Source organism: Spermophilus citellus (assembly GCF_964194105.1).
Source record: "Spermophilus citellus genome assembly, chromosome: 14".
NCBI classification, from domain to species: Eukaryota; Metazoa; Chordata; class Mammalia; order Rodentia; family Sciuridae; genus Spermophilus; species Spermophilus citellus.
The window spans coordinates 88,844,615-88,869,255 of NC_138194.1; the positions used below are offsets into that span (position 1 = coordinate 88,844,615).

The 24,641-nt window shown below is 44.6% G+C and overlaps 1 protein-coding gene and 1 long non-coding RNA gene across 2 annotated transcripts in view; one reads left to right on the top strand and one right to left on the bottom strand.

The window, feature by feature from the left end:
• The window catches only part of LOC308633601, a 48,521-nt gene extending 32,393 nt beyond the window's left edge, over window positions 1-16,128 (top strand). The window contains exons 2-3 of the long non-coding RNA XR_014018809.1: window positions 14,536-14,574; window positions 14,917-16,128. This is a non-coding gene — a long non-coding RNA (uncharacterized lncRNA). The remainder of the gene's footprint in view (window positions 1-14,535; window positions 14,575-14,916) is intronic.
• ANXA13 (annexin A13) overlaps window positions 13,605-24,641 on the bottom strand; it is a gene marked incomplete at its 5' end in the record, with an annotated part of 54,550 nt that continues 43,513 nt past the window's right edge. Inside the window, 5 exons of the mRNA XM_081266487.1 lie at window positions 13,605-13,808; window positions 16,212-16,324; window positions 19,507-19,582; window positions 23,476-23,577; window positions 23,979-24,047. Of these exons, the coding sequence (XP_081122613.1) occupies window positions 13,689-13,808; window positions 16,212-16,324; window positions 19,507-19,582; window positions 23,476-23,577; window positions 23,979-24,047 (480 nt within the window). The 3' untranslated portion in view covers window positions 13,605-13,688. The remainder of the gene's footprint in view (window positions 13,809-16,211; window positions 16,325-19,506; window positions 19,583-23,475; window positions 23,578-23,978; window positions 24,048-24,641) is intronic.

Consider the following 24,641-nt stretch of genomic DNA (forward strand, 5'->3'; position numbering starts at 1 on the left):
ATGGGCTGGGCCACCTCTATTCATTCTTTCATGAGTTTTCGTTTTTTCATTGAAAATCAAGGATGGCAATACTGATTTTCAGTCTCCATGAGGCCATGTCATACAGCATGGTGCAGCATCTGATGTCAGACAGACTGGGATTCAAACCGCAGCTCTACCACTCCCAGCTGCATGACCTGGGGCAAGATGCCTAATCCATCTGCACTTTGGTTTCCTCATCTATAAAATGGAGATAATGACAGAGCAAAATAGAACGAGGGCTGCGTGGTTTTGAGGCAGGGCTTGCTAATTAATTCTTTCATTCACACAAGCTCTTATTGACAACCTGGATAACCCCTCCTGCAGACGGCTCTGTTCAGGGGCTATGATGAATACCTGGCTCTGTTCAAGGAGATACTGGGGATACCAAGGGAGCAGAAAACCTGATTTATGCCCTGAAGGACTGATGATCCCACAGGAGGACACTAGTTGTACCCAGGTGAAACAACAAGACAATAAAATCAAGGGCGTGATGATTCACCATGAATCCAGGGACGTTGCTAGGGAGGCGGGAAAAGCAGCAATCTATGACTTATGCTTTTATACCCATTCCAATTTACCACGGGCATCCACACACGTTTGAGGAGAAGGAGAGAGGGCAGGTTGAGATGGGCTGGCCAGGGAAACTCCTTATGCAGGGTGGTTCTTGAAGAAGTAATGGATTTGGATTGGAAAATGGCACCTGTGGTGGGACAAATGCAAAGTGCAAAAGCTGAGAGCCAGTGACACCCAGCATGGCCGGGGAGAGTTGGAGTAGGGCTGCCAGTCACAGGGCTGGGGCCTTTGCACCTGTGGTTCCTCTGCTGGCCCCTGACTGCGCAGGCTCAGCTCAGTCAGAGCCCTTCCCTGAGCCCTGGAGGCAGTGCGTGGCCCCACCTGCCCCTCTGTGTCCGTTACTCTGTTTTATTTGTTTCATTGCACATTCAGGTTTCGAGATGATTCTATCGATGACATTTTATTGTTTGTTCTCTGTCTCCTTTAAGAAAAATTAAAGTTCTATGTGAATAAGAACATTGTGCCCATGGAAGGGCCTCGGTGACTCTTTATTGGATAAACATATGAGCAGGTAACCAGAGGTCTCAGAAGGTAGCCTCAGGAATTGGGATTTTACAGAAAATTGTGAGGGTTTCAATAAAACCTATGCAGGAGAATGTTGTAGGTTTCAGAAGGTGACTTTCTAGTGACAAGAGTTCATGAGTCATCTATTCTCCCCTCTTTGATTTAAATTGGCCTGAGGGGAATGGGGATGGCAGGGGGGGTGGTCCCTGGGTGCAGCTGGAGCCTGGTTTTCAGACTCCCCTCAACCTGAAGCTGTGTTAGGGAAGGGGTTCTCACTCTGGCTTCACATGAAAGTTCCTAGGGGTTTAAAAATTCCTAATTCCCAGGCTGCACCCCAGTCCAAGTTCAATAAAGCCTGAACCTCTGGGGGTTCTGGCATTGGTGTTCTGAAAGTCCTGGAGGTTTCATGTGCAGCCAAGGTTAGGAACCATGGTGCTCGGCCCACACACGTCTCCTGGGCACTGTAGGTATGAATCAGCGCCTTCTCTTACAGTAAGAGAGGAAGTGAAAACCAATAACTTGTCTTATCTTTTTTGTGGAGACTCTGCCTAAAGGTGAAGGTGGTCAAGGCAGTTCTCTGGTACAATTCTAGCACTGGTAACCGGTCTAGGATCAGCCATACCCAGGGTGTGGCTGCTCCAGCCAGGCCTCGTGTGCCATCCTGATGAAACATTTCTTTGGGGTTTGTGGCTGGCAGCCCCAAGCTGGCCATGTCGATTGACCCAGTCTCCACTTTCTCTGCTCTGTAGCTCCCACATTGCCCGACTTCTATTTTCATACCTTCTTCAATGCTGTGGACCCAGTGTGGCTTAATGTGCAATATTATTTACGTGCCCCACAGAAGATGCCAACCTGATATTGCCACTCACATGCCCTCTGTCCTTCTGGCACAGAATGTGGGTCCCTCTAAAGAGGCTATTAAACCTCTGCTCTTCTTGAATCTGCATTTGAAATCTGTTTGGCTGAGTGTCTCCAGACGCTCATCTTCTGCATGCAGATGGGCATGTTAATCTTCTTGGGCTGCTTATGCAATGTGACCTCTGATGCAATCGAACACTTGGGCAATTATCTATAGACATGTTTCTAATGGGTTTAATTGAAATAGAATTAGAGCTGCAGAGAGACTTCCTGCCCCTGTTTGGGCTCTCCACACCAAACAAAAGGAGGAACCAGTCTGTTGGTAATTCAGATGGGGGGTGCCCTGGAGCAATTTTGAGACCCATTTTTCTCATTAGCCAAATCTCTCCTTACCCTTTCCCCTAACGTTTGTTTTGGGATGTGATTTTTATGAATCATATCCTTATGTTGTTTTGGAAAACATGAGTAAGTACTATAAAAACATTGAATCTCCCTGCTCTTTGGGTATGCTGAAATTTATTTTGCCTGTGGTGGCTAATCGATCAATTATTCATTCATTTAACAAGCATGTGGGATGAGTCATTTGTAAACAAATCTATAGTGAGCCCCTACCATTCCTCCGCCACTGTTCTAGGCACCAGGGACACATTGGGGGAGGCAGACAATATAAGAGCAGAACAAATGAACCAATCAATGGAGATAAGTGTTTGAAGATAGGTCGATGGGAGGGGAAGTGGATTCCTATCTGGTGGTCAGGGAAGGCGAAGAGATCAGATGTGTACAGAATAGCTGTGGGCATTGGGGTTGGGAGGCTGAGTGAGATGCAATTCTTGTCCTTACATAGCTCCCCGTGTACTTGTGGATATGAATGAGGATAATGATGGAGAATGAGGTAGTAGGTTCTGTGATGCAATTGTACAAAATGAAGCACACAGAGGGACTGACCCACTGCGTGGCGGTGGGAAGGGAAGGCTTGCTTTCTGGGGTCATTCTGCTGAGCTACGACTAGAAGGAAATGGGGAAGCCAAGAGGTAAAAATGACTGGTTGGAGGAAGGAGGAAGGACATTAAGTGTTCATTTGGCCAGTCATTGAGCATTGTTTCATTGAGCATCTGTTAGGGGGAGCATTGTTCTAGGTGCTGACATTACAGTGGAGACCAATCGAGAAACAAGTCTCTGACCTCCTGGAACTTACACTCTAGTGCTGGGTGGGGCAGGCAATGAATAAGTGAGATAATTTTGAATGCTGACAACCACTGTGAAGATAATACAGGATAAGGATAAAGGGAGAATCCAGATGTGTGGGTTTTTTTTTAGACATTGATGGACCTTTATTTCATTCGTATATTTATATATGGTGCTGAGGATCCAACCCAGGGCTTCACACCTACAAGGCAAGTGCTCTACCACTGAGCTACAGCTCCAGCCCTGCCAGGTGTGTTTTGAGGGCAGTGATGGCACTGTTTGACAGGGTGCCCAGCGTGAGCCGTGGAGGAGGAGAGCCATGTGTGGAGGGACGGTGGAGTTGCCGGGGAGGAGGGAGTCCTAGGCAGAAGGAAGTCTTGAGGCAGGAGTGACTGTTACAACTTGGAGCAACAAGAAAAAAGGGAAAAGCAGGCATTCCAGCAGGGGTCAGAGACAAAGCCCTGGGGGGAGCAGAGAGCCTAGTTAAGAATTCATTGTGGGGGTCCATGTTAGAAAGGACGGGCAAGGACTGCCTGGTTTCTGTGGGGGTGATGCAAAAGGGAAATGGTAAGGTGTTTGGAGGAATAGAACTACTAGCAAGGGGTCCTTGAGGGCTGAGGGATGGGAGGAGCCAAAGATGACTCCTAGACATTTGGTTTCAGCAACAGATGGGAGTGAATGGTGAGATGGGGAAGACCAGAAAAGAAACTGGTTCTGCAGGGAAAATCAAGACTTTTGTATTAGTTGTGTTTAATATGGGATGCTAATTAGGCCAGGGACCAAGCTGGCCTGTCTTGTGGGTAATCCTTCCAGAATCTCCACCTTAGGTTTGCCTTCTCCTGCAATGGTCTGGTCCATGATCTAATTTCAGGGTTGACCACCCAGCACTGAGGATGGGGTGACTTGGTTAGATAATAATAAGACAATAATAAAGCGGATCACATGAGTTCTGCTTGACATGACTGCAGCCATCTTGAATCATAACCACTATGATTGCTCCTAAGTAACCCTGAATGGTTTTCTGTATAGTTTTCCAACATGATAAATAGATAAAACCATGAGAGTATTATGTGGTGCTTTGCACCTGAACCTGGATCCAGGGATGTGCCCAACTTTTCAATATTATCTTATGATAAACCAGGTACATCCCAATTAGGAAGAAGTCAATATTGTCCCAATCCATAAATATGCCTCACTTTCTGACCCAAATTGCAGTGATCCAACTGGTCCTGCTGCCACCCAGGACCAGGCTTCTAACTGTAAGAGTCCCCCAATAAATTGCACTCAGTACAGTCCTGGATCTGTCTGCCTCCCTTCCTTTGGGGCAGGTCCTTGCACACTAGGACTGGTTTGGTCCAGGACACTGATGTGTGGCAAGTTCTCAGCATGGGTCCATCTCTGGTTGAGAGCTTCCAATACTTGATCTCATTTCACCCATGCAAGATCCCACAAGGTGGGCACAGCTCCTCCACTTATTAATGAATTTAATTGTTCTTGCTGTTATTTTTGGTAAGCTCAAAATGGCACTAAATAAGTAGCCTCTAAAGACATCTGTTGGTAGCCTGTTTGCCCTGGAGGTGGTTTTGTTCTTGTCTATAAAGGTGCTTTTGCTTTGGATTTTTTTAAGTAGGGGAGCTTCTGGAGTGTCATTCAATATTATTTTATGATAAACCAGGTACATTCTAGATAGGAAGAAGTCACAGATTTCACAGATGAAGAACCGAGTCCCAGAAGGGCATTTGGCTTCCCAAGGAGACACCTGTTATTGGAGCAGTCAGGAGACTCCCCCTGGTCCTTCTCATTCCATGGCCCCTGTTTCTACTTAACCCAAGGAGGGCTGGTATAGGAGAAGTGGGGGGCCAGGTAGCTCTGCGTAGAGTTTTGACCAGAAGAGAGGCCTGTGGGAGACTCATGGACAGTCAGTGTTCCAGAAGGAAGAAAGGGTGTGTGTGCAGTGGAAACCCAACAATTACCGGACACATGTGAGGAACAATTTATATTCAAGCCTAAAGCTGAGAATCATTAAAATAAAACATCCATAACTTAGTTTTATTTTTCATATAAAACATTCAAATATACATTGATTTACTGAGAATTTGATTTTCCAAGAAATTTACCATTTTCTTGGAAAATGAACCTTGGATGAGCATTCAGTGTTACTGTTTATTCATTTTTTTTTAAAAGAATGTAACCTAGCTTTACCTAATCTTTCCAAAACATTCACTTTGGCTTCCACAGAAATGTCTTTTTAAATATTTAAATTAAATCATTTGGCTACAAATAGATAAGTAGATACAAACAGTTTTGGGCATAAATACAATCTGTTGCAAAGTGCATGATCCACCAGAAGAGAGGAGGCCTCCTACCCAGTCCCCACCAGCTTCCTGCCTTTGGGGCATCTGGGGATTGACCAATAGGGCAGGGGAATAGTTCATGCTGATTAGCTTGGCACATAGGTTCCATTAAGAAGCTCCTACTGATTGAAATGCATACAAACAGTATATATTTGTATGTGCCAAGTACTTAAAATGAATGGAATATTTGTGTGGATATGATTTTGCTTTTCTGATTAAATATTCTGGCTCAACCTTTTCCAAAGACTGGTTCTAATTTGAACTGGTTCAGTAGGATTTTAAAAACAACAACTTTGATTTTGTTTTTAGGACAGTTAAAAAAAAATAACTAATACTTGGGGAGTTCAGGCAATTAATGTCATCCACTTCAGCCTGAGTCATCTTATCCTGGTCCGTATTACTCTCAGGGAGGAATAATTCCAAACCAGTGCTTTTCCCATCCCCTTCTAATGCAGAGTCTAAAAATGCCTCAGGTCCCTTTTGTCCTGAGCTGTCCTTGTCCTAAGCAATCCTGAAGTGCCATTCATTGGGGACCAAAAATCATTAACAGGAAGAGACTGATACCAAACATCACTGTCTCCTGGTCCAGAGGCTGATGATGGTCAGTACACTATTGCAGAGGAACCCATAGAAATCAATAACCTTTCTCACTCAAATGCTCTTCAAATAAACAATCCTTCCCAGCTGCGATCTGTCTGCTGGGAGAGGCCCAATCTATCTCAAAAACCGTATGTACTCTCCTGGGACTGACCAATTTTGGTGGAAGATATTTTGAACTTATTCTCATTGGGAAGAGAAGACATCAGTAGTCACAAAGAACTGCTAATGTCCTGAACTACTGGAGGATTCTCTTCAAAGCCAATTCCTTGGGTACCTGTGAGCACAGGTCAAAGGATCATTCAGCCTTGGCCTGCCCTTTCTGACCAGTCTCTGGGCACAAATTTGGCCACTCACAAATAAAGTAGTGCATATCCTAACTAAATATGGGAAATAAATGAAATTCTATGTGTATGTGTATGTGCATATTTAGGTCTGTATATGAGTTGCTAGGGTTTGGATGTAGTTTATCCTCCAGAGACTGGTGTATTAGAAGCTTGGGTTCCCACTGTGGCTGGGTTGAGTTGTGCAACTTTCAAGAGATGGGGCTTAGAGGAAGATGGTTAGGTCATAGGGACATGGCCTGGGGAGAGATCAAGGCTCTTCTCAAGGGAGTTCTTGTTCCCATGGGAAGTCCCAAGAGACCAGGTTGTTGTGGGCAAGCCGCATCTCCCCTGAACCACTCTTGCTTCCTGGTTCATTCACACGCCCCTTCTGCACCTTATTGGCTCCCTTTCCACTTCTCCACCACGTTGTTATGCAGCCATGTGGCCACTGGCAGGGGTCAACAGACGGCACTGCCTGATCTTGAACTTCAGCCTCCAAAACATTGAGCCAAATAAACCTTGAAAAAAATTCTGCCATCCAGAACCTTATCTGAAATGTTTGGGGCTAGAAGTACTTTGGCTTTTAGATTTGTTTGAATTTTGGAATATTTGCACATACATAATGAGATCATGTTGATGCTCCAAAAGTTTTGGATTTTGGAGCATTTCAGATTTTGGTTTTTCAGATTAGGAATGCTCATTCTTTATAGAAATGATTTTAGATGTGTATATATACCTGGTCAGTAATTACACTTACCGTTCCTATTTCTGTCTACTGAGTGGGCCTTGAGCAAGGTCATCCCCAGCAGCAACAAGTATACATGGGGCCCAAAGGGTGGTGTACAATTAAAAAAAAATTCCACCATCCACAATGGGAGTACAATCAGATGATTTTATTTTTATTTTCCAATAAAAGGACCAAGGGCTCCTTGGAAAAAAAATGGCTGGTTTTAGGGCTGAGGAAGGATATGCAAGATGAGTCGAGAGCATCCTCGACAGAAATTAAAGGAAATCTCAAAAGTTAAATGAGAGGATAGTCAAAGGAGCACAGGAGTCAACTGCAAAAGCTCCTAAAAGAAAAAACTGGAGCGGGGCATAGGGCCACATGCCTGTAATCCCAGCAGCTCGGGAGGCTGAGGCAGGAGGATCTAGAGTTCAAAGCCAGCCTCAGCAAAAGCAAGGTTCTAAGCAACTCAGTGAGATTCTAGGTGTGTGTGTATGTGCATATTTAGGTCTGTATATGTGCTGCTGTGGTTTGGATGTAGTTTATCCTCCAGAGACTGGTGTGTTAGAAGCTTGAGTTCCCACTGTGGCTGTGTTGAGTTGTGCAACTTTCAAGAGATGGGGTTTAGAGGAAGGTGGTTAGGTCATAGGTCTCTAAATAAATTCAAAATAGGGCTGGGGATGTGGCTCAGTGGGTGAGTACCCCTGTGTGAAAATTTTGAGCAACAAAATAAATAATGTAGTATTGGATTATAACTCAAAATACAAAATAAACGTAAGTCTCTACTGAAATCAATGAATTATTAAATATGTAAATGATATGAGTGAACCAACAAATCTCTTGTAGAGGAGAGTCCTGTTTTGCTCACGTTTTTTGCTGCAGATTTTGGGTTTTCCAGATTAGGGATGCTCATTCTATATAGAAATGATTTTAGATGTGTATATATCTAAAAGATCTGACCAGCACAATTATAGAGGAGGAAGAGTTTATTTGAGGGCTCATGGTTTTTGAGGTCTTACTCCATAGAATGCTGAATATCATGGTGGGAGAGGTGGCAGAGGGAAGCAGCTCCTGTCCTAGTGATCAGAAAGCAGAGAGTCTCCACTCACCAGATCCAAATATATACCCCAAAGCCACACCCCAATTCCCATCACCTCCAGCCACACCCTACCACTTCAGTTAATACTATCAGGGATTAATTAACTGATTAGGCTAAGGCTCTAACCCAATCATCTCTCCTTCTTGCATTGTCTCACACATGAATTTTGGGGAGGCACCACATCTAAACCATAACATTCTGCTCCTGGCCTCCCAGAGCTCACACTCATCTGACAATGCAAAATATATTTAGTCCATTCCCCAAAGTCCCCAGAGCCCCAACAGTTCTGAGATTGCTCAAAGTTCAAGTGCAAAGTCTTCTCTGAGGTTCAAGGCAATCTCGCATTGTGAGCTCCTGTTAAATTAAAAGAATTTTACAAGTATCCAATGTATAATGGTACAGAGTAAACATTTCCATTCACAAAATTAGGGGCATAGGAAGAAAGGATAGGACCAAAGCAAGACCAAAATCCAGCTGGGCAAACAGGTCCTGTAGCTCCATGTCTGGCGTCTGGTTCATATGGCATTGTGATATTCTCTCCAAAGGGCTGTGTAAATCCCAAATAATTTATATAGATACTCCCCATTCAAGAAAATGGAGGTACCTCCCCACCCCTCAGGTGTGGGTGCACAGGAGGTCTTTCTTCCAATGAGTACAGCATAGAAAAGAGGAACAACAACAGAACAATAAAGTGGTGGTGTTGTCATAGTAGGACGCCCTGACAAACACCACCTGGCCCAGCTGATCCAAGGTGAGTCAACAAAGGAATGTCATCTTAACAGCGTGCACCCTGGATATGATGTCCTGGGAATGGCATTTTGGCTCCGGGATCCTCCTTCCTCAAAGCCTTAACTCTGAGGAAAACAAGGGAAAGACCAAAACTGATAGGACATTCTACAAAATACCTGACTGGTACTGCTCAAAACTGCCAAGGTCACCAAAAAAAAAAAAAAAAAAAAAAAAATCTGAGCAATGGTCATGGCTAAGAGGAGCCTAGAGAGACACAGTGATTGAATGTGAAGTGGTGTCCTGGTTGGAACCTGGGACAGAAATAGGACACAATGATCATGTGCCAATGCTAATTTGTCAGTTAGGATAAATGCCCCATACTAATGTGAGTGATATGGGGAACTGGGAGTGGGGTATTTACAAATTCTAAGAGGATTGCAACTTTTCTGTAAATCTAAAATCTCACCCTCTCCAGACCATTTCTTCCCTTTCTCCTGACCTTATGTCTCCCTTCATCCTGGTCTGCATCCTGTGCCCTGGTTGTTAGAGAGATGGTGGTGACGCTGGCCACGCTGACGTCACTCTGTACCCAACCTGTGAGCTCTCAGTTGTGAACACAGAGAGCTGAAGTCCATTTCTAGGTTTTCTGGTGCCTGAATTTCTCAGCTTATCTAGTTTCTGGGGCTTATCTGAGGCATTCTTCTGGCTGTGTGTGGTTTGGAACATAGTCTGTGGCCTGGGGCAGGGGGTGGGGGGTGGTCCTGTGCATTAATCTGTTGCTGCTGTAGGAGCCAGGCTGCTCCTGGGCCGGGTGAGGATGGGGGCATCTCACAGGGGCTGTCACACCCAACTGCAATCAGAGTGGTGTCCAGTGGGAGCCTTGTCATGCTCTGCCTCCTTGGGCTTCCCCACCAATGATCATCTTTGTGTGGCAAAAACCCCATGTCATCTTCTGGACCATTATTTGCATCTACTTTTCCTTTTTTTTTCCCCTTTCATAACTTCTGCTTTATTGTCTGCTTATTTTGTTTTAAAATAATACATTTTTTAATTGTTTATTTTTAGTTATAGATAACATTAGGATTCATTTGGACCTAATGAAAAAATAATATTTTAACAGTACTGGTTGAAATAAAAGATTGTAGTTCCCACTAAGGAGGATGGAGGGGATACTAAGAGGAAGACAGTATAAAGAGGTTGTTGGGATAGTATTGTATTCTGTTTCTTGATATAAGCAGCAGACACAAGTATTTTCTTTATGGTAATTCAAGGATTTATATAATTTTGATATTTGTCCTCTCATTTTGCTCAATAAGATCAAATTTGTTTTTTAAAAATCAATTAAAAATTAAAAAATACAACCAGAGATATGAAAAATTGTGCTGTATATGTGTAATAAGAATTGTAATGCATTCCGCTATTATTTATTTTTAAAAAATCAATTAAAATTTTTTAAAAAAGATCAAATTTGTTAAATAAAAGATCGTGAGGAAGAGCAGAAAGGAGGGATTTAAAAGGGAAGTAGGGTACACTTAATAGTAATTGACATGTTAATTTTGTTGATTGTGGTGCTGGTTTCATGGATGTGCACATGTCAAAAGATAAAAGTATATACCTTAGATATATTCAGGTTGATATATGTCAATTAAACTCCATACAGCTATTTAAAAAAAAAGTGGGTTGCATGTAAAGCTGAGGCAAGAAAAGAAACATAGAGTTTTAAATCAATAAACTAAAACCAGGACTAAGAATTTGTTAACTAATCATACTTTTCCTTCTTAATCTTCACTTCTCAACACTCCTAAGAATGATTAACAAAGACTGACTGTATGGTAGATCCATTCCCAGCTTTCATTGTTCAATAAAATAATTTAAACAACAACAACAACAAAAAAGACTGACTGTATGGTATTATGGGTTGCCTAGAGAGTCAGAACCTAAAATTTGTAGAAGAAACTGGTCACAGGCATCTTGTTGGAGGAAGAGGCTCTCAGCGGCCTCTCCTAGGTAAAACAGGTTGTGTGCAACGCCAGCCAGTTGGTACCAGCCCAGAGGGCAGCTATGTGCAGATTAGCAGAAGGCGCCCTCTCTAGGAAGCTGCGGCCCTGCAGACTCCGTGGGAGAGAGCTAGGGCTGAATTTCAGGCCCCAAATGTCTCCTCAACCAGGCAGTCTTGTGCAGTAGACAACCTATATGAGAGGTCATTGTGACCCTAAAACATACTGTGGGTATCACAGGCCCTAGGGTCAGAAACAGAGCTGAATTCTAGCCCTAACCCTTCCCTTGGGTAACCTTGAGCAAATGACCTTGCTGCACAGTCTCACTTGGCCCATTTCTTCCCCATGAAACCCCGTTTCTCTTCTGCCTGTGTCATGGCCTCCAACAATCTCAAATTGTGTCTGTTTTTAACAAATCTCTTTCCATTGGCTTGCTTTTCTGTTTTTACCATGAGCTCAGATCCTAAGAATGGGGTTCTTTGTTCCTGTTTTTAAAAGTAAAGATCACCTTTGGCAATAAATGAATGAGAGTATGTTTTGTCACTGAACTTGGCTCTAAAAAAAATAGCCTTTTGTGAGTAAAAGCTTACAGTGGTTCCAATGACCATTGGGTAGATAAGACACCAACATAAACAGAACCTCTTAATTTTTCAGTCACTGTTTCATAGCTGCTAAAATGACACACCATGATATGACATCTGTTCTTAGACTGGGCGAATTTGCTTTTCTGTTAATCACACCACCACAGTGATTTCCCCAGGCCCGGATCTGATCACCATCCTCATTTTCTTAGACTTCTCTGCTGATTGCCACTGTCCAAAAGACCCAGCCCATGCTTGGCAGGTAGAACCATTGCTGATGGGGTCCAATTATGTCTTCAGCAGGCTTCTTGCTGGGCCCCCCACCCCAGTCCATCCCTTCTTTCACTACATATATGCTCCAGAAGAATGGAGTCCATTTGTTCCTGAGCATATCCTGCCCCATTCATGCTTTGGAGACTTTGCTCGTGACTTTCTTCCTTTATTTCTCTGAAGAGCTTCTGTGCATTTTTCAAAACCCAACACAAATGTGTCTGTGTGAAACATTCTCCAGATCACCCATGCAGAGCTGTGTGCTTATGGGTAAAGCCCTTTTTTCTATTCTTCTTAAAGCACATGGAGCATTGTGTGGACCAATGGAGATATCTGTCTCCCTTGCTGTCTTGAGAATGAATTGCCCAAGGTGAACACTGGGTTGTACTTACCTTTGTGTCCCCAGTGATTGGCAGATAGCAGGGAATTAAGCAGATGAATGAATACAGACCTATTACCATGTGCTTCAATTACTTTTCCAAAAAAAGTAACCACTTGGTTAATAGTGTGATTTCTCAAGTCAATCAATCTGAGATTCAAATCTCTTTTTTTGGGTACAGGGGATTAAATTCAGGGGCACTCGACCACTGAGCCACATCCTCAGCCCTATTTTGTATTTTATTAAGAGACAGGACTGAATTGCTTAGTGCCTCACTTTTTCTGAGACTGGCTTTGAACTTGTGATCCTCCTGTCTCAGCCTCCCGAGTTGCTGGGATTGCAGTCTTGTGCCACTGTGCCCGGCTCAAATCTTAATTCTATTGTGTACAAATGCATTTATCCAGGGTTCTTAATGTCTCTGTTTCCTCAACTGATAAATGGGAGTGATATTAACTTCATAGAGCTGTGGGAAGGACTATGTATAAAATTAGGCTACTGAGCAGTGCCAGGCACAAATACTTATCCAATGAGTGTAACTGTAATTATGAGACCAAAGTGCCCAGGTTCTCTTGACAGGTCCCTCTATGTCTAACTCCATGTGACTATGAGACCAACACCTTGCAACAGAGATTCTATTGGTGCAGAACTTGAGAGGCAGGTTATGGGCCTTGGCCTTACTGGCACTTTGCTTAGCGTAATGGTATTTCAAAGATCCGAAGGAAGACTGATGAGTCAAACGTCTCAGAATGAGAAAACCCAATTAAACCAGGCAGCAGATTAGGGCAGTTTACCCCTACTTGCAGGTCACATGGGCAGGTCACTGTTTCCTTGCTGCCAGCCTTGATCCCTGTCCTTGGTGATTGTTAATAGATGTAGTTGTGCATTTTCCTAAATGTGTTTGCATTTCACTAGTCCTATAATTTCCAGAACAAGAGCCCAAACTACTCAAGCCAGTTTGGAAAAGCAACTGACTAGGCATAATCCACAACTTTAATTAACATTGAGGCTTTGAAATTGAGCACTCAGAAGGAAAATTAACAAATTGGTTAAATTTGTCTTCCCTGTACTATAACCATTCAGTCTTTACTGGAACCATATACACTCCCACATTCTTGTGTGATAGGTATTCTTAACATTTTATTACAAATGCATAGGGTTTTTATATTTTATTATTATTATTATTATTATTATTATTATTATCAACTGCTGATTTTATTTGTGCTTGGAAAGCTTTCAGTTACCATGTTAAAGGAAGGTTAGGGGGCAACCTAGATACAGGCTAAGCCAGCATTCAAGGTGTCCCATCCAAGTGTCTTTAGGCTGTTGCTCTTAATGTAAATAGCTTTGGCCTTTCAGCTGCTTAAGATGCCAAGAAAACAAACCAGGACTTGAGGGGTTTTGGTGCCATGGTCCCATTTTCAAGCTTGATTCAGAATGTGCTCTTGATAAAGGCAGTTTCTCCCTGTGTTCCTCCTAATGCTCTGGCTTGGTTCAGTGCAAGAGGGCCAGCAGCAATTTCTGGAAATCCCCAGAGGTGTCCGAGCGAACCATGTCAGAGAGAGACTTCTGATATTTCTCCTGGAACTTGGCCTTTATGCCCTGTAGGTCCACCTGTAGGAAAGATAATGGAAGGGGGGACCCCAGCATTGATAGTATGTTCCCCAGGAACAGTCAGCTAAGCCCTCACACTCATTTGCCTTAAACAGCCTTTAGGGGTAGGGCTATCATCATTTCCATTTTGTGGATGGGAAAAGGAAAGCTGAGTTCAGTTCCCCAGAGGTGTCTGCATGTAGTTGTATGAGCCATTAAAACTGTATTGATGGAATCCAAAACCTGAACGTCAGAATGGTTTTTATGTGTTACAAAATAGAATTTTTATTTTTGAATTTTCTTTCAAGTTATTTGTGTTCGGATTTAGAAATGAATCATTCTTGGATATCAGGATTGTTCAAAAACAGGTGATGGGCCCCGCTCAGGTGATAGGTCAGAGTTTGCTAACCCTTGGTAGAAGACAAAGGAAATTATCATAATGGAAACCTCAGATGAAGCATTTTTTTCCCCTTATGCTCTGGATAAGCAAGGATATTAAACCTGTCAACAGAATTCAAATCATTTGTAGGACTTAGTTTAAAGCTTAAAAACCTGGGTGCTGTGGATGAGGATAGACCTCAGGAGAAAAACAGCCAAGAAGATCACTCTGCTAAGGACTCCTTCCAGCTAAGAGGGAGGTAACTTGCATCAGAAAAGATATAATTCCAGATTGAAGAAAATGAGTCTCATAAAAGAAACAAAGAGCCCTCTGTAACCAGGAGTATTTTTTCTTTTCTTTTTGGTTTAGGCTCTGCCTTGCACTTCGGACCTAGAAACCGTGGCTCAGGTATCTGATTCTTTATTCTCCTGCCCCAGTTAGAGGGCTGAACTGAGAGAGAGAAGGTGGGGGAGTGAGGGATTGTTTGAAGTGGACACTGAGCAGGAGGAGAGGGACTCTTGGAGGCAGTGTGTCCCCTGCTCCCCTGCCTGGCTCCTTACTTAGTGCTGGGGGAGGGGTAAGAAGGTGTGGGTCAGGATGCGGGCTCAGTGGGCCTCTGTTGTGGCTGTGAGGGATTAAAGGATCTGGCTAAACTCTAAGTGGCCAGGAGAAACTGCCTACCCAGGACACTGGTCAATACCGAGAGGGGACAGAGCATTCTGGAACTGAACATTCCATGGTCTCCTTCAGGGTGAACATGGAGCCCTGGACAGCCACTCTGGATGGATCCAATCCCCCTGGAGCTCTTTCAGAACCTTGGGTCTGTTCTGTTGTGAACCTCGAGACCTCTGGAGTCTTGGGCTGGGAGATGCATTGCTAAGAGCCAGACAGCCAGAGCTGGAAGTCTTCTGGAGAGGACAGAGGAGGAGAGCACTCCAGGAGAGCGGTAGAGAGGCTGAAAAGAAGAGAGGGAGGAGAGAGAAGCAGACTTAGAAGAAAAGACAAGTCATGGAGGAGGAGGGAGAGAGGGGGAGGAGATATTCCAGGAATAGAAAGAAAAACAAAAGAACTGTCTTGCTGCGAAGTTTTATTTAAAACCAGCATCAGATGTTAAGTATTTGTCAAAAGGCGTGGATCAAGATTTGGCCTGGCACTTCTCCCTCTCCCTTTGTCAATTTTTAGGGGGAAGATGTCTGTGGTTTTCACCTGTTTTGTTCTACTTCATCCTCCAGGGCTGCCACTGCAGAGAATGCCCTTTCCCCTTGACGTCACACCCTTTCTATCTGTGACCTGATGTCCTGAAGCGTTAGCTCGGCATCTAGGCAGCTGCTCCCAACCTTTTGGCAATTCATTCCCTTTTCTTTCTTAGACATGTACATTCTTTGACAGAGACAAAAATTGGTCCTTAAAGGGTAAAAAGGACCCTTAATCTTTTAATGTATAAAGGTGCATTGCTATTCCTGGAAATAAATAATTCAAACGGCACATAAATGGATCAACAATACTGTCTGTGGTTTTAAAAAACATTTGGTGGGTGGAGGGAGGTTGTTAATTAGGAAAAATAAGTGTGTGAACCAGATCCTTGGGGGGACAATAAGGAAAAGGTTGAGAAACACTCTTAGGCTAAAGTGTTCCTTGCGTGAAAATTGTGCTTCTATGGTGTGTTCAATTTTAAAAGGGCTCGCTGAGGAACTGGGGGGTCATTTGCTTATTATCTCTGTGGCCGGGCAACCTCCTTCAGTGTCCCTGTTTTGGCTTCCTTAAAATGGAGGTGGGCGTAGCTTCTGTAAGTTCCCCTCCACACAGCACCACAAACTCTCCAGAGCCACAGAAGACAGAAATAGAAGCAACTATCATTCTTGTATTTTTATAAAAAGAAACAGATTGAAGCAGAGCACAGTCTTCTACAAATTCTGGGAAGGCAGGGACCATCTCTGTTTTGCTTTTCCTGTAAATAGGTCCTTAATGAAAACTACTTGTCCATGACATCAGTCGTGGGCAAAAGAGAAGGTGCAGCTGCCTCTTTGGAGTGGAGTGTATCTTACCTTATCCCTGGTCACCAAGATGCGGATTAATGTTTCCTCATCGGTCCCTGCACCTTTCATGGACTTATACAGACAGTCGGCCAAATAGCCATCCAGGTCCTGAGCGCATCTCACTGGGCAGGACGAGAAAAGGATAGGGGTGGTGTTCACAATTTGATGGGTAACATGGAGACCCTACCAGGGCCCGGAGTGGCCCAGAGTGGCCCCTGGCAACCCTTGGAGCTGACTGATCCCTGAGACAGAAGTTTGGAAGAAGCTGATGTCACATTGTTTTGGAATGAGATCTGGAAGATTCCCCAGGTCAAGATACCAGGGCCTTCAACTAGAGCCAGATCAAAAGCACTTCAGCAGAATAAGAGCACATCCTGCTTCCTGAAGGCCCTCTGGGGGAGGGCGTCATCCTCAGGTTTGTCCTGTGGGATGCATGGGTCCCACCTGCAGAAATTACTGTTCCTATCTCAGGGAAATCTCTGGTGCTGGAGCAGGATTCTGAGGGCAACGCAGGTTGGCCAGCAACCTCGTGTAATAAAAATCCGTAATCTCGCAGGTTGACCCCTCAGGTCTGTGGGCTGCTTTCCTGTGCTCAACCAGCTTTAGAAGCCTTGTATCTGTACCTTCTCCAGTCTCCCCATGATTTTCTCAGCCAGTGACCTGGATGTAGGCTTGGTAAGATGATTGGTCGCCTTCCCAGGTGCTCTTTCTGACCTCCCCTTGCCTGCCAGCTTTGCTCCATCCACAGATGAATGGAGTGTGGTTTCTAAGCATCAGCTGGGCGACAGGGTGCCTCTCTATTCCTGGGCTAAATCACCATTTCCCTTCCTCTCCAGCTCATATGCATCTGTCATGACTAATGCTTAAGAGCAATAAGCTATTTACTCTTGGGGTTGTTAACATTTCTCTAGATTAATTTTTTTGATGTTAGTATGAATAATAAGTTCCGCATACATGTGGACCATGCAAGCTTAATATGGCCTGGAATGGGGCTCTTGTTTTCCAGGTAAGTATCTGTGTGGCTGATGCTTCTAAGCAAGGGAGGGGGAGCAGGATTATGGAAGGAGAGCCTAGGGGTGAGTGTGTGGGGGGGAGTGTCAGTCTCCTTTTATAGGCCACATGGCAGCCTCCAGAGTTTTAGTGGAAAAGAAAAGCCCAACCCAGATGTCTGGTCTCTTTACCCCAAGAACAATCCAAAAGCCCCTGGGTGGTTGTTGGTGGAAACCTGTATGCTGCTTTGAAGAGCAGCGTATTTGAGACTCACTGTGGTCCCCAGGCAATTGGAGCTATTGACAGACAAACTTTTCCTCTCTAGGCAGCATGAATGGATCTGAACCATCGTGAGCCCAGAGTCAGGGTGCTCCGTACCTACTCAGAGTCTTCTTTCTTCACATTCCTTCTTCCCAATAGATTGGGAAGAAAACTTTCACCATCTTTAGTGCAGATAATCTGTGTCTGGGGAGTAGCTTATGCTGTTAGCAGCAGGAGGAGTCTTTCAGCAGGATAGTGAGGGAAGCATGGGGTCAAGTTGCTCAGGTGAGTGGAAGGATGGACAGCCGACTCTTCATGCTGTGCTGTACCTCACTCAAAGAGCAGGGGACACAAGATGAGCTGTGGGGAGCTTATAAGTGTGGCCTCTTGGGCTCCATTCCATTCCAGGTTTCTCCACAGGAAACCTGAAAGGGGCTCAGGAAACTGTTGTAACAGGAGATTCTGAGGCAGGTGATCCTTGGGCCCCATGGTCATGGTGGGAGTGGTTTGGGTAGAGCCCCTCTTTTTACATTGTAGCTATAAGTTGGTGTTTCTAGGAGTTAGGTGCGGGCAGGGTGAGGAATGTCTAGAAACTAAAGTTGTGAAGTCATGTTCTATTATTTGTGTGGTTTATTCTCAAGGTCTTTTCTAATTATTTTTGCTTTTCTACTGAATATCTCAACTCCTACAGTTCCTGGCTCCAAATTCCCAGGGATTAACTTTTTCCTCCTCTGTACTCTCCTTGTTCTGATTGTTAATTGTTCATTTCTTTACTGTAGCCCTATCTGTTGACTTGGATATTAAACTCCATAAGAGCAAGAACTGGGTCTTATTTGCCTTTGATCCCTGTACCTAGCACAACCCCTGTACTTAGGTTGGTGCTGAGTAGATGTTAAAACATTGACTGGTTGCAGGACCACCCTCTGACAGCACTCTGCTATTTTTCTGGCCTTAGAGCCTCTGAAATAGAGGCTCCATCTGCAAAGGCTTCCATCTGCTTAGGAGACTCTTCCTTAAAGCCCTAAGGACAGTCGTCCACACTAGGGCTCCTGTGTGTCCATGTGGTCATGAATAATACTAGAAACATTTAGGCCTCTGCACATCACAGCACAGGTCCTGCTAAGAATGCAAAATGAGCATGGATGGGGGAAAAAATCCCCAATTGTTGACATTGTTTTTAAAAAAAAATCTCAAGTAAAGTTTGGCAACTGGAGCACATTTTTGAGCTTCCAGGACTGCTTGTTTGGTTCTTCCTCTTCTGGGGATGTGTCTCTCCATTCTTCATGCCATTTGGGTTGGTGCCCTGGACTCCTCGCCACAGCAGTGTGGACAATGGACAATGCCTTCATTCCAGTGCTTGCAGAAAGGAAAAGGGAGCCTGCCAGACACGGCCCTGTGCCCATCTCTCTGCTATTTCCTGTCTTTGGGCAACACCTGGAGAGAAGGTCCTGGGGTTTGCTTGGCATAGCCAAGATCTAGTCTCCCTCCCCTCTCTTTCTAAACAGAACTCATTCTTTGAATGTTGAAGGGCATCAAATGGAAAGGAAACCCTCCAGCCATGGGGCATGTGTAAAAACTTGTCTCGATACTAAACTAGGTATTCTTGAGTATGTGTCATTTGAGCCCCATACTGCCACCTGAGACTAGATCATGATCCAGGGCTGCTGACAAGTGCTCTTTAGGACTCCCTACCCTGGTAGGACTGCAGTGGACATTCTGGTGCACAATGAGATGTCTTCTTCAGGGCTGAGGCATGCATTCCAGGGGTTGCTTATTGACTGCTCATATCTGGTGCCCTCTGCAGAAATTGCTGACTTCCCCAAGGTTGCAAAGGTCCCATTACAGTTTGATATGGTGTGCAGAAAACTGGTCCCCTTGTTCCACTGTGACCATCCCCATTTCAGAGCTCCCCGTTGGACAGATACAGCATCACCTAAGCCAGATGCTGATTAGGTATGTCATTCCTGAAATCCTCCTGCATGCAGAACTCCGTCTCCCAGGCCAGCTTCAGAGAGCCTCACTTAGGACAGGGACCCTCCTAACTTTACTTTACCCAGGGTTAAGTAGGCCTTCTGCAAGTCTCCTGATGTTTCTTCTTTAATGGATTCTTCTATGTCTTTGCCGATGAGCTGGAGAGACAAGCAAAGTCTGGCTGTTATTCTAGAATTTGCTTTTGGCCCTGGAGTTCTTGGGTCTTTTCTCTAAATGACATGCTAAACTCTCCCAGATTTAGTGCCTCAGCTGTAGGGAGCTCCTGTCCTGGCTCTTGCTCTTCAGGGTGGGGGTGGCTGCCCCTTATTTGAGAGGAGCTCTTACTGCTAAGGAGTTAGTTCAGAGGGGACCCATACTGGACCCACACTGTAACACTCTACAGTACTTTAACTTCCAATGTATTTCTCATCTTTTCCAGTTCCCAGGAGACTGGTATAATAATCTGACCTGCATCTCCCTTGTCTCCTTGTCTTGGAACTGGGAGTCAGTCACTTATAGCTTGGGTGGAATAAGTGGAGGCCCGTGAAGTTCATGATGGGGACATGATCTAATGTTCCTGACAGAGCGGGGTTGACCACATCAGAATGCCACTTTCCTTCGCTCTGGGGTGACTGCAGATGATCTTATATTCACCACTGGTCTGCATGTCACTCTGCACAGCATTGCACATTAGGTTTCTTTCCAAATATTTACAGAAGCTAAAGTTAGAGTAAATTGTGACTCTTCTTAACACAAATACAGCCTGGGCCAAGCTCAGGGCAGGCAAATAGAAAGGAGAGCTCTTTGCAGGGTTTGAGCACTTTGCCTTTTTCTTAGAAATGATCTTTTCAGGATATGGCACAATTGATCCTATAAATACTTGGGACCTTTGAGTACATACTAGTGGAGCTGATGGTTTGTATTATGGAAACAAGGGTAAACAAAATATTCTTTGAGATGCAAGCACAATATATGTGAGAGGAGGGGGGTCTGGATCCCCAGCCATGTCTGCAAAGCCACAGGCCTCAATGTGTCCAGAGTAGAAAGGGCAGGGCCTTTCAATCCTGTCCCTGCCCCCAACTTTCTGGGGTTTGGTCTGGAAGGGATACCTATCACTTTCCCAGAAACAGAGTTCTCGTTTTGCAGACTGAGATTGAATTTCAAGACAACCTTTTGTTCACACAGATCTGTATTTACTTTAAAAAAAAATCCTCACATTAAACCACTTTCTGTTTCTACTGTTAATCCCAGGCCAGGGGAGTGATTTTCAATATTCCACAGACTCTCAGACCACAAAACAGATAAAGGCAGATGAACAGCTGGTCTGGGAAGGTGGAGGTGGGCTCCCCACACGAGTCCTGGACATTGATACCATGTTCTGGAACCTCAGTGCTCTTCCTTGCACAACTCCTGGGGACTCTATTCACATGCTGCAATGAGATGCTACTTCCCCCTTTTCTCTTCTGGCTCCAGCCCTCCTGAAGGCTGCAGGAGCATCTCCCTGGGCTCTCTGGAACAGAGTCTGGAATAATGGACTGGCCCAGCTACTGGGACTCTCCTGTGTCCACTTTTCACTTTAGTTACCTCAGTACCTAATTCCTAGGGGACTCTTTGGACAGAACCAGGTTTTCTGATCTCAGAATAAAAACACTTTACAAGGGTGGATTCCAAACCAGTCTCAGAGACTAGTTAAACAGGTAGCAGTGCCTGTAGGGAGACACATCTCTCTTTTAAAATGGAAGCCTCCAAATTAACAGTATACTGACCACAGAGCCCCCTGCATTCTGGCTTTGATGACAGAGGGCCATTCTGGCTCTTGATGGCTTAGGAATGTAAAGAGAAGGGCCAAGAGGCGAGGCTCAGGATGAAGAGGTGTGGGGCTGGGCTGTGCCTGTATGTAACCTATTTATTCTGAGCCCTGTTGGGGAACTAACTTTGACTTTGTGATTGTGTGTTTCATGTTTGGTAAAACTTGGGACTGGAATAATCTTGCAGGATGTACCAGTTTGGAGAGATCTGTTTATTGGGTTGGATTGCTGAGCATGTCAGAAGTTAAGACTCAGGCTTAGAGGGCAAGTAAAGGACAAAACCCTGAGTTTTTGTGCCAAAAATTAAAATTCAACTGTACGCCATGCCAATCTAATACATAATACATTCCAGTGTTCTCATACAAGTGTCTTGGTGCTCTTGGCCAGATACCATCAAAAACGTATTGAACCTAGGTTCTAAGAACAGGATAAATTCTAAAAAATAAGCAATGAAGATCAAGATGAATGAGATTTGAACAAGGCTTTTAGAATATACAGGTAGCATTTTAGAGCTGGTTTTGTGTCAAGAATCAGCACCTCTGTAGGGTGCTTTATTTCCTTTGGAGATTTGCTCTGATTTTTGGGGTCCTGTTGGTTCAAATGGGGAGAGTGCTAACAATTGCTAATGTTTATCGAGAACGCGTATACAGCAAGCAAGGTACTGTCTAATGTTTACTTCCGTGAATTCATTTAATCCTTACTAATCCTATGCAGTGGGTACCATTAACCCCACTTCATAGTTGAGAAGAGTTAGGCACAGACCTTTAAGAATTTGCCCCAGACTCTGTTGCTAGTGGCCTGGGGCCAACTCCTCAAGCTTCATCATGCATCAGAATCACCTTCGGGTCTTGTTAAGTCCTGCAGTTGGTTAGACCCGAACCCCAGAGAATCTGGTTCAGTGAGTCCAGGGTGGAGAGTGAATTCTCAGGTGATACTGATGCTGCTCTTTTGGAATCAACTTTGAGATATTGACCTAGAGTGTGTCCTAGTTCATACAGTTGCACGTGTGAGTGCACGCACACACATACAACACACACACTCACTCCCGTGTGGGAATTTCTCTGGTGATCACCAATGACAGCCATTCTTGGAAACTCCATCAGTGGCCTCTATCACGTGGAAGAGGACCATGGTCACCGAGAGGTCCTCCAGCTCAGAGGCCAGAGGCCTGCGGGCACTGAGAGCAGGGGCTGCTCGATTGGCTGCCTTTGATTATGACTCTGGGCACAATTTGAAAGCAGGGGCCCCTCAAGGCTTCCATGCAGTAATGATAAAATTCCGAAGCCTCGTTGTCTTTTCATCTACTGGCAGCTCCCAAGAAAGGCTATTTCGAGTGAGGAGCAGCCAGCTCCAGCTGAGGTAGGCGCTCGGGCCGGGGAGGCTTGGAGCTCTCATCCACTTTCTGCTACTGACTTGTTGTGTGGTCCTGATAAGTTACAGATGGCTCCTCACTGGGCGGACTTGCCCTGTCCAACAGTTACAGGCCACAACAGCTGTTCAGCCTACATTATGGTTATGATATTGTCGTGAAATTGAAATGAGACACGAGGCATAGAAGTGCTTTGAACAGGTAAAAGCACTCTACAAAAATAAAATAGGAGGAAAAAAAAGGTTTTTTGCAAATTCAAGATCGCTTTTAAGGGAAGGACTTAGAACTAAGTACTCCAGAAAAGCTAACTCACTTCGTTGGCTTAAACTGATCGTGAGATTAGAAACACAATTTATCCATGTCTTTTCATGAGGGATCTCATGTCTGTCTGGAGAGTTGTAGGTACACTGTGAACACAACTGTAAATTGGAATAATACCACCAATAATAGAGCTTACAACCTGTCAGATATTGTTCTGAGCCTTTGTCTTCTTTAACTATTACAAATAGCTCTATGAGGGTTGGGTGGTGATGCTCATGGTCCCTGTTTTACAGAAGAGGGTGGAAGAGGTTTGGTCACTTGCCAGTGGTAGAACCAGCATTTGCACCTGAACCCTGGACTCTTGAGTTTTGCTCCTAAACATAACACTCTGCATGTCCCTGGTATCCCCGGGTATCCCAGACTTAGCACCCCATCTTGGGGCTGTCCTGTGCAGGATGAAGGGAAGCATCCTAGACCTTACCCCACCCCTCACCACTGAAAACTACTATTGTTTGTGATTTTCTAGCTCTGTATCCCAGGTCTTGGCTTCCTTTGGAAATAATTCAGGAGAGTTTCTGAGGGAGCCTTCTCCCCTCAGTACTTCATTACTTACAATCTGATAGGCTTGAAAGGTGGCTTGTAACTGCTTGTAGTTCCTACTGGCCAGGACTTCATTGAAGGCAAGCTCATCAGTACCCCAGCGGCCTTCCCCTGCCTCGAAGCAAACAATTTAAAAAGGACTTTGTGAAAAGATCGCACACTCAGTGCTGTGATGAGACCTTACTTACAGGCAATTACAAAATACAAGCTGAATAGAAGTCAAATGGATTGACTAAGCACTTTGAGCATCTAACCCACAAACATGCATTATATATTTATATTATTTATACCTTTCCCCATTCCCAAATGGATCCAGGTTAGCCCCAGAGTATAAGAATAGGAGCAACTCCCTATCTATGATCTGAATAGATGTAAGCATATATTTATTTCTTAAAGGTCACACTCATTTCCCAAGTAACTCCCATGTGCATGAAATAAAGAAAACGTTTGTGGAAAACCATGCTCATAATTTAAAAACAAAAGAAGTTGCGGAGACTGGCACAGGAGCACACTTACATCATACAGATCTTTGGCATCCCGACCAGCCAGATCCTTGTCCACTTCATCTCCCTCATCACGATTTGCCTAGAAAAATCCATACATTGTTGTTAACTCGAGTTCCTGCTGGACCACCGTCTTGGGACGGTGAGGGTGATTTCCGAGTGGCCTGAAGCACCCTTCAGCCTGGCAAAGCGTCAAGGCCTGCTCTTTGCTGCCATCTTTTGGGCATGACTGATAAACAGTGTCACTTCTGAGCAAATGCTTGCTTGTAAAATCAGCGTCAGTCAGGAACCCCACCGACCTCAGAGCAGGCTGACAGCAGTGACCTCAGTGACCCACAGCCTGATGGAATCCCTTTCTCTGAGTGTGCAACAGTGGAAACAGAGATGTCGCTCTGTGGTTATGTGATGGTAGATGGTCTGGGGGATTTTTGTAGATGTCATTCGGGTCCATAATTAGTTGAATGGATCAAAGAGGAGGTCATTCTGGGTGGGCCTAACCCAATCAGGACCCTCTTAAAAGTGAGAGATGGGAGTAGTCAGAGAGATGAGCTTCTGCTGGCCGGGAAGAAACCCCACAGCTCTATTGTAAACTGTTCCCAGGGTCCATGTGGCAGGGAGCCGCAGATGGCCTCTGGTTGACAGCAGGGAAGGGATCAGAACACCAGGAATTCTCCCC